At 36.1% G+C, this 9,180-nt stretch overlaps 3 protein-coding genes across 9 annotated transcripts in view; 1 reads left to right on the top strand and 2 right to left on the bottom strand.

Annotated features, from left to right (window-relative positions):
* The first annotated feature begins 556 nt into the window (after positions 1 to 556).
* On the top strand, positions 557 to 5,093 carry fam228a (family with sequence similarity 228 member A). Of its 3 annotated transcripts, none has more exons than XM_016283777.1 (8): positions 557 to 703; positions 2,508 to 2,669; positions 2,753 to 2,830; positions 2,915 to 3,007; positions 4,219 to 4,299; positions 4,414 to 4,501; positions 4,656 to 4,800; positions 4,885 to 5,093. In XM_016283777.1, exons 2-8 carry the CDS (start codon positions 2,598 to 2,600, stop codon positions 4,955 to 4,957), a joined length of 630 nt encoding a protein of 209 aa, XP_016139263.1. In that variant the 5' UTR covers positions 557 to 703; positions 2,508 to 2,597; the 3' UTR covers positions 4,958 to 5,093. The 3 variants fall into 3 exon arrangements, with proteins under 3 accessions (XP_016139263.1, XP_016139261.1, XP_016139262.1); XM_016283775.1 differs by having other exon boundaries at positions 2,915 to 3,115; XM_016283776.1 differs by having other exon boundaries at positions 558 to 703; positions 2,915 to 3,109; positions 4,885 to 5,092.
* Positions 5,094 to 5,342: 249 nt separating this feature from the next.
* LOC107593810 (intersectin-2-like) lies at positions 5,343 to 6,936 on the bottom strand. The gene is made up of 2 exons (XM_016283690.1): positions 6,651 to 6,936; positions 5,343 to 6,565 (listed from the first exon to the last, which is right to left on the bottom strand). Exons 1-2 carry the CDS (start codon positions 6,832 to 6,834, stop codon positions 6,408 to 6,410), a joined length of 342 nt encoding a protein of 113 aa, XP_016139176.1. The 5' UTR covers positions 6,835 to 6,936; the 3' UTR covers positions 5,343 to 6,407.
* A 71-nt stretch (positions 6,937 to 7,007) lies between these two features.
* Positions 7,008 to 9,180, bottom strand: part of LOC107593809 (intersectin-2) — a 39,827-nt gene continuing 37,654 nt past the window's right edge. For all 5 annotated transcript variants that reach the window (XM_016283683.1, XM_016283686.1, XM_016283688.1 and 2 more), the window contains 5 exons: positions 8,516 to 8,549; positions 8,293 to 8,414; positions 7,997 to 8,093; positions 7,674 to 7,865; positions 7,008 to 7,328 (listed from right to left, as the gene is read on the bottom strand). In XM_016283683.1, the coding sequence (XP_016139169.1) occupies positions 7,327 to 7,328; positions 7,674 to 7,865; positions 7,997 to 8,093; positions 8,293 to 8,414; positions 8,516 to 8,549 (447 nt within the window). In that variant the 3' untranslated portion in view covers positions 7,008 to 7,326. The remainder of the gene's footprint in view (positions 7,329 to 7,673; positions 7,866 to 7,996; positions 8,094 to 8,292; positions 8,415 to 8,515; positions 8,550 to 9,180) is intronic.

The following is a 9,180-nucleotide window of genomic DNA, read 5'->3' as shown; positions in this document are numbered from 1 at the left end:
GGCATGCCAGACGCAAAGTTGGTCTCCAGAACAAGATGCAAAGCAGACCAGACTCATGCTGATCCAAGTCAGAAAGTCTGGATACACATGCCATGCAAGACTACATTAAAGGGGTCATATGATGCTATTTTAAATATCATTATTTGGTGTAACAGAATATGTTGACATGCTTTAATGTTCAAAAAACACATTATTTTTCAAATACTGTACATTATTGTAGGTCCTATATGCCAACAACAACAACAGCAAAACAGTTGCAATAAATGGCAGCATGTACATATTACCATATAGGCAATAGTTTATACAGTTGGGGGGAAATATGAAGGATGTGTAGATAAAGTAAAACGTTGGGATGCACACTGGTTAAAGAAATATTCTGGGTTTACTAACTCAACTAGCCTAACTAGAACAGAACAAGCAGGGAACTTGACTCCTTGTTTAGACAATTTTATTATTTCCAAAAATCATGATGTTATGAATAAAATCAGTATGACTGTTAGTGGAATAAATTGCAGGTCAGAGGCACAGCGGGCACAATTTTGACAGAGTCGTTGCACAACGCGTTGAACTCTACGTTCTGCGGGAGCGCGCCCGTAATTACGTTACGTTGAGAGACGTCACCCATAGCAACACAACAAGGGAGAGCTTTTGGAGTCGCGTGTCTAGCTCTGAACTCAGTTTTCCGCTTCAGCTTGACAACGCCGTGAGTATCACTGCTAAACAAGCGCGTAATGACTGCCGTTTCAGTCAGTTCAGTTACTTCGTGGACTATACAAATACCCTATTGCAATTTGACATTAGCCTACCTGCATACATTTCAAACGAATTTTAATTTAGAACGACAGTAAATAATTTGACGGATGATAGATGTAAATCTAGTCGTTTTCATACATTTGGCAGCCACAACCCGGTTTCGCACCTTCTGGTTCAGGCACTTTATTAATTTATTAATCAGTTTACCTTACAATGTCGTATAATGCTGTGGTTTGTTTCGAGCAATGCGAATCCACCGTTATCACAAACCTTACTAATTAAACATTTGACGCGTTGGTCAATTTGTCTGATTATAAGTTCCTGTGAACATTCTTAACTTGTCGAACTATTTTCAAGATTCATTATTTACATTTGTTGGTGTGTCTAGGGTAGCGTATTGTTTACGTGGTCATTGCTCTGAAGGCACTAAAAAACTGCATAAAGTGCCTTAAGAGGTATGTTTTTTGTTGTTCAGCTGCCATCAATCAAAATAAAAAGAAAAAAGAAATGAAAAAATTATGCAAGCATTATACAGATTATACAAATGCTGTATGGATGGTCCTGCCAGGCGGAGTCTTTCAGCACTGTACGGCTCAGGACTTCATGCATGGAGACCTTTTCTTTCTTCCTGCATGTACAGAGAGGTGTCAGGGTGTTCTGTGCTGAAACCCTGGGGAATTAGATGCTGCACTTCAGGTTACACTCGACAAGTGCAACGAGACTCGACCCATGGTGTCACAGCCTTATTATATTTAGCAACAGAGACAATACTTGTTTAAATCAAGTAAATCGAGTGTTGCTGTTCCAAATAGATCATTGATTTCTAACATATTTAATATTAGTCATTGTGTCAGCACATTAGAGAGGAAATATTGAGATGTCCATTAACCCTGTAAAGCCTGCCATATAAAATAATACTGAGAAAAGTCTATTTTTATTGGAACATTTTATTTAGAAATTTGACATCTATTAAAAAAGTTTGCATGTGTGTTTTTTCTGTCATATTTAATGCAGGATTTTATAGCTCATATACTGTAGTATAAACAGTATCAATCAGAAGGCATGTAGTAGATTGTGTACAAGTTTTTCAGCAAAGTTTTGAAATCAAATATGATTCAGTTGGCTTTAAAGGGTTAAACAGCATATTCAGCAGAAAATTATTGGCTTTTAGAACAGAAATCAACTATTTATATGTTTTGCATGTATTTTGATGAGTAATGATTGTGGCTTGAGAACATCAGACTGTTTTAGCATATGTGACCCTGGACTACAAACCCAGTCATAAGTCGCACGGGTATATTTGTAGCAATAGCCAAAAATATCTAGTATGGGTCAAAATTATCGATTTTTCTTTTATGCCAAAAATCATTCATTGTTATTAAGTAAAGATCATGTTCCATGAAGATATTTAGTAAATTTCCTACCGTAAATATATCAAAACTTAATTTTTTGATTAGTAATATGCATTGCTAAGAACTTCATTTGGATAACTTTAAAGGCAATTTTCTCAATATTTAGATTATTTTGCACCCTCAGATTCCAGATTTTCAAATAGTCATATCTCAGACAAATATCCTAACAAACCATTTTTCAGATGAGATTTCAGATGATGTATAAATCTCAATTAAAAAAAAAAATTGGCCCTTAAAAATTTGACTCTTTTTTTTTTTTGTCCAGGTTCACATATATAAAATGATTTCCAGCACTGCCATAAACCTATGCATATGTCAGTGTGATCGCTCTTGTGCCCATAGTGTTTACAAACCTCTGTCATCAGTGAACTGATGAACGTCAGTCAGACAGGAAATTAATTAAGAAAGAGAATAAGGCACCAACAAACCAGCATGATGACACAAACAAAGACTGCAGATGACACGCAACACACCCTTTCTCCCAGCTCCAAAAAACAATTACAGGTACACCCACACTTGCATATAAACACACTATGTATTAAATAAATGTTGCACACTCACTCCACTTACTGTCTGTTCAACCGCAGGAACAATTACACTCCGAACAGCAAGAAGTTGATGCCATTATACAGCCGCTGCTGGAGACTGAGGCTGGATTCATAAAGGTAATATTTTTGGTGGCCTTTCGGACTTGAATCTTTCTGTTACCTCAGAATCATTTGTGTTTGTGTTTGTGTGTGTCAGTACAGAATCTGGATCACTATCTTACTCTCAGAGGCACACTGGACCTGAGGAAACGTAAACTGCTCCATAAGCGCTGGACACAGAGTGTGTGGCTGCCGGTACAGCAGACCATTGAGCAACATTTTACAGACCATGGCTACACTGAGACACAGAAGATGAGGAGCATGCATGCACACTACATTAACTACTGTAATGCTAAGGTACAGGTACAGTATTAGAAGCAATTAGAATAACCATACTGTTACAGTAGCAATGCACTGTAACATTAAGATTCTTAAGTTACAGAACAAAATAGAAAAGTCAATACACTCTGCCATTTCATAGTAACCCTTAATTAGAGAATTTTCAAAATGTAGCTTTTAAAGTACAGAAATGCAGTTAACAATATAAATATCAATAATATTACTTTTTGTTATAGTAGAAAAAAATAATTCCGTCTATTTTCTTGTTACAAGGCAGATATGTTAAACTTGATTAATCGTAATAAGCATGAATAAAAAACTTGGTTGACAGTGTGAATAACGCATTACAAGTAACGTGAGTTACGTAATCAGATTACTCAAGTAACGCATTATTTATTTTTTAAAGAAGTAATGCAAGGTACTTTGTATTCCCATTTATTCACTGACAACTCTTCTGTGCCCGTATTGAGAGAAATTAGGAGTGAGGTGCAGAGACCGAGGCAGTTCCTTCAGGCTAACGCTTATTAATTTCATGTGTGTGTGTGTGTGTGTGTGTGTGTGTGAGGGCCTTTACAGTTGGCAAAAATATAACTTCTTGTTTTTTTGTTCATAAGCAGTCCCAGCTCAGGTGACAAAAAGTAATTAAAAAGTAATGTAATGCATTACTTTCCATTAAAGTAATGCAATTAGTTACTTTTTTTTATAGAGTAACACAATATCGTAATGGATTACTTTTAAAAGTAACTTTCCCCAACACTGGTGCATTAGAAGATGAATACACTTTATCATGGCAAAGTTTTGGTGTCGTTGCAATTTGAGAAATATTATATTTTTTACATATAATTTCTATAATTACAGATAAAAACGTTAAAAATGGTCCTTTTAAAATACTCATAAAAACAGTTTTAATAGAATATATCTTAGGTTAAACACATACAGTACAGTAACTGCATATTTTTGAGTTCAGCACACTTCAGCAAAGATTATTACTAAGCCTATTACTGTCATGGAATAACTCTGTCAATAAACAATGATGAATTTTTTATGATCACAACACATGAAAATTATGGAAAACTGCAGTATTTCCAAAACCTCCCTAATAACTAAAATGTATATTGTGTTTTCAGGGTTTTGTGTTTCTAGAGAGTTATGATCCTCTGGAGTACAACCCCTTCGAGCACCATTTCAACACACCACATCATCGCAAAGTGAGTCATATCATCTTCTTTTTAATGTTAATAGTTAAACAACTAAACAAAATGCATTGACAATGGTATGCAATTGATTTAGTGAAGGATTAAAAAACTTGTTTTTTGGTGCAGATTTCCACCCCGAAATTGGAGGATCCCCTGTCTCTTCAGTCACGAGCCAGGATTAAGGAAAAGACAGCAATACTTCGCTGCCAAACAGGTGCTGTCAACTAATAATTCGTTTTACAAATCTTTGCTGTTATTCAAGACCAGGCTATTAAACTGCTTTGGGGTTTTCTTTGAGGGGGAATTCATTGAAACACATGAGGTAAACAAAATGGCTTTTGTTATTACCTTTAAACTGTGTATTCTAGGTCATGTATATCGCCGGCAACAGGTGGAGGAACTTCTCCAGAGTCCACCTGTTTCCCAACAGAGCCGTAAACAGTCACGGGCCAAAGCCTCCAGAGATACTGCCTCAGAGAGACTTTGGGAGAACCGCAATCTGTTTAAATCAAGGTACTTGCTTCAGGCTCACTGTTGAACTACTTTTGTGTCAGTCATTCCATTTCAGTAATACTGAGGTCATTTCTCGCTGTTCAGGAGTACATGCACTCCACATTCGGCTTTGGCAGAGGGACGGTGCTTCCTCCCTCAGTGCTGGTCCTGTTGTTGATGACAGCGTTCATTAGGGCCTTATTGACATGAGATTGTATATACACACAGGTTTTCCATTACTGAGAATGGTGCTTGTTATACCATTAAAGTGCAATAAATAATGAGGTGTACAGTGTGTAATGTGTCTAGTGCTTATTGAACAATGAATATTCTGTTCTGCAATATCCGGAAGCTGTTAGGTGATCAGATTTAGACAATCAAATGTAGTTAGAGCCATGTTGAAGAAAATATATTAAGAATAGTTCATACTACAGAATCTTTTATGGTTCCACTTTTTTTAAATGTTTTTCATAATTCTTTTTTAATTATGTGAAATAAAAAGAAAATAAATGTATAGAGAAAATTTCAAAACAAACAGTTATTTTATGATAAGCATTGTTAACATTCTCCATTTTTATTTTTGTCTTTGGTGTATATGAATTGTACCCAAACCCATATAATAATCTAGTCCTATAGATGTTTATACAATTATGCATTAAACAAATAACAAAACAAAGAACAAATAGCACAAACTTTCGACATTCATCAACAACTCAAATGTACAACATCCAGATCCAGTCTGTTCATAAAGCCAAATGCTGTTATTAAAATCATCAAAGGAAAACCATAAGACCCATATTATACATTCTTAAAGAATTTATAAATCTTCCCTAAATTTGTACAATTAGGAATGGAAAGCATAATTTGTGTTGCGTCACACAATTTCAGATAACATTATATATAATTTGGTCTTTATATAATTAAATATATAACAGTGTTTTTAAAACTGTGTTTCAGTATTTAATAATAAAACAATTAAACATGCGCTGAAGCTGAAGGGCTCCGGAAACAGGTTGGGGGAAGCACATGTATGATTGGCTTAGTGGAATCTACAAATGACTGAATTTCAGCAATTTCAGTGACATAATTTGAGTCTATTTATACTTAGGAAGTTACAGTACATAATGTGTTCGGATTAAGGCAGTACAGTAAAATAAAATCCATTAAAGGCTGCCAGTGACTGATAATGCTGAGCAGTGAATTTCAGAGCTGTCTCAACTATTGTAGCAATCTCTGCCTTTTAAAGAATGAAAGGAAAAGTAAGGCATATTTAACAGATTAGAAAACCAAATCAAAGGAATTTTGTTTGAAGGAAACAGCCGAAAAGTAGAATATGTTCAGATTACTAATGCACTTTAAAAATGTACAAATTTCAAAGTACAAACCAGTTCCTGTCCCAAACAAATCATCATGTTATTACCCAATGTTCCCCATTACACAACATCAAGCATGTGTGAGAGTAGATATGAGACTATTTCACTGCATGTAAACTTATGCTAAGTGGTTCACCTTTTTCATATCAAAAGTGTACAGAGGCATTCCTATACTTTTAAAAATGAACACTAATGAATAAACTTTTATTAAGTGATCTATTAAATGTTGTAGTGCTAATGAAACAGATGTGGAGTTCACGGGTGAGGTGTTTGATCATAGAGCTGCAGGTCAAGCCGCACTTTGACCTCTCCAGTTGGAACTTCATGAAGCAGCAGACGCCTTGCCAGTGGACCTTTACCATCTTGATCCTTCTTTATTGTTGCTACAGGAACTTCAGTACGACCTAGAAAATCTGTATTGAAAGCACAATTTGTTGAAAAATACACATGTTTTTGTGTATGTATATTTTGTGTGTGTGGTGCCACATAGAAGCCCACCGTCGGGAGAGAACTGGTCCCTCTCAAAGATGGTGAGGCAGAGGACGTCCTGATACAGGTCTTTGATGAAGAAGTGGCAGTTGAAGTTCCATTTGGGGTTGAGCGTGTCGGGCTGATGGCGGGACGTGTAGCACTGAGCGCCCATGGTTAGCTCACAGTATGGGTTACTCTTCCCTAAAAACATACATCATTTCCTACTTAGTATTTGATTACCAAAGAATGGATGACATGTATACCTTTAATGCAATTTAAGTCACTTTGGATGAAATGTATATGCCAAAATGTAAAAATCTAAGATTATGTCTTATTTTTTTAGAGAAATTTAGTGAAGTTGCTTAATAAAAATGGAAGTGATCAAGGAAAGTTCAGTTACTCATGATATGGCCCCTTTAATTCATGTCACTTCCTAAAATAAACAGAGAAAAGAAGCAAGTGATATCTTTTCCAGATTAAACATTTCCCAATTAAACAGTAAGAAAAATATGTCCTAAAGCCAGTGGAGGTAAACTCATGGGTTCATTTGTGATTTAAGCCAAGTCTAAACAGATATAGTAGAAGAGGAGGGGTTAAATCCAAACAAATCTAGTCAGTCTTGAGTCTGCTTCCTGGACCAGAGCAGTGTTCTGATTGGTCCAGAAAAGAGAGGCGGAAGAGGAAGGAGGGGCCAGAGCTATCATCCTACAATAAAACACAGATGAGGCGAATGACGTGGAAAAAGGGTGGAAGAGAGTAGATAAGGGCAGAGGAGAGAATGAATAATGAAGAGAATGATGGAGAATATATTAGATTCGAAGTTGTTGAAAAGAAAGAAAGAAAGAAAGGTTATGGCCAAAACGTTTTCTGACCATCATCAAAAGTAAAAAAGTAAAACATATTTTTATTTACTCTTTTTAAAAGGTTATTTCCAACACAATTAATTTAATCCATTTTAGTTTATATTTTCCCCACCCTTGCCTTATAAACAAACAACTCTGAACTCTGATGTGGAAACAGGAACTTATTTGGTAACTCAATAGTACTCACATTGCTGGCTGGGATCACATTCTGTGGTCATCTTCACATAATTAGTTGGAAACAGCCCTATGACCCCAGCGACCTCTCCTTTCCACCAGTCAGGGTTGTCCTTGTTGAGCACGGTGATCAGCTGACCTTTTTGGAAGCTCATCTCATCCTTATTGGCTGCTTTGTAGTCATACATTGCAATAACCTGACACACTACAGGGGGAAGAGCAGAAAAGACAGAGAGAATGGATGGATGGAGCAGAATGGGCCAGAGGATGGAAAACAACACATACATACAACCACATACAAAAGAGCATGAATGAAAGAGTGTGTGTGTATCTTACAAGGCTGAGATGCTGGAGTTATTTTTCCGCTGTTGGCCTCCAGTAATCTGACATTAGAGGAGTGGAACCAGCCCTTTTTACGCTTTTTACCCCGTGCCTACAAACACACACATTTCTTAGTTTTTTTTTAAACTGGTCATTTTCCATTGAGTTCTATTGTTTTTATACTAAGCTATGAAACTGTCACCTAATATCTATCTATACATTAATATGTATTTAAATGCACTATATTGCACTATAAGCAAATGCTGTCCTATGATTAGGTTAAGTCTGGTTATGTGATATACAGTGCTAACCTGTAGTTCACCCAGCCACCAGCTGTTAGAGTTCTTATGCAGCACCACAATAAGCTGACCAGGTGTCAGACTCAGTTGTTCTGGTGTTTTGGCAGCATTGGCCGTAGTCACCTGAGCAATCTCTGAAGACCAATGAAGATGGCAAATGAATAATATCTCAAATGTGAAACAACCAGACCTCATTTTTGCTTCTGCGTGATGGTACTATGCCCTCAATTCTCACCTGGCTTTTTACCGGGAACTCCAGGATTGGCAGTCTAAAATGATAACACAGTGAGCAATAATTATCAAAATACATACCAACTGAAATGTCTCTGAAAGCAAATTATTTTAAAACATTTCTCTGCAAAAGAATGCAGAGAATTCATTATCATAAAAAGTGTTCATTTGTTTCACATAAATAAAAAATTATATATATATACAGTGGTGTGAAAAAGTGTTGACCCCCTTCCTGTTTTTTTTTTTTTTGCATATTTGTCACACTTAAAAGATTCAGATCATCAAACAAATGTTAATATTACACAAAGATAATGCAAGTAAATACAAAATGCAATTTTTAAATGATTATTTATTTTATTAAGGGAAAAAAGCTGTCCAAACCTGCCTGGCCCTACATGAAAAAGTAATTGCCCCCTAAATTTAATAACTGGTTGTGCCACGTTTTGCAGCATCAACTGCAATCAAGTGTTTGCGATAACTGGCAATGAGTCTTTCACATCGCTGTGGAGGAATTTTGGCCCACTATTCTTTGCAGAATTGTTTTAATTCAGCCACATTGGAGGGTTTTCGAGCTTGAATGGACTGTTTAAGCATCTCAATCGGATTTAAGTCCGGACTTTGACTTGGCCAATCCAAAACCTTAATTTAGTTTTTCTTGAGCCATTCAGA

Source organism: Sinocyclocheilus grahami, unplaced genomic scaffold (assembly GCF_001515645.1).
Source record: "Sinocyclocheilus grahami isolate Dianchi unplaced genomic scaffold, SAMN03320097.WGS_v1.1 scaffold176.1, whole genome shotgun sequence".
NCBI classification, from domain to species: Eukaryota; Metazoa; Chordata; class Actinopteri; order Cypriniformes; family Cyprinidae; genus Sinocyclocheilus; species Sinocyclocheilus grahami.
The sequence above is the reverse complement of the archived record's forward strand: the minus strand, read 5'-3'. Positions and strand labels throughout refer to the sequence as shown.

Excerpts from the sequence above, each read along its gene's own strand:
- fam228a (XM_016283775.1), top strand. The coding sequence starts at position 2,598 with ATGATGACACAAACAAAGACTGCAGATGACACGCAACACACCCTTTCT. Across the intron at positions 3,116-4,218 it reads ACTGTAATGCTAAGGTACAG|GGTTTTGTGTTTCTAGAGAG; the intron begins GTACAGTATTAG and ends TTGTGTTTTCAG. Across the intron at positions 4,502-4,655 it reads AATACTTCGCTGCCAAACAG|GTCATGTATATCGCCGGCAA; the intron begins GTGCTGTCAACT and ends TGTGTATTCTAG.
- LOC107593810 (XM_016283690.1), bottom strand. The coding sequence starts at position 6,834 with ATGTTTTTAGGGAAGAGTAACCCATACTGTGAGCTAACCATGGGCGCT. Across the intron at positions 6,566-6,650 it reads GGACCAGTTCTCTCCCGACG|ATTTTCTAGGTCGTACTGAA; the intron begins GTGGGCTTCTAT and ends CTTTCAATACAG.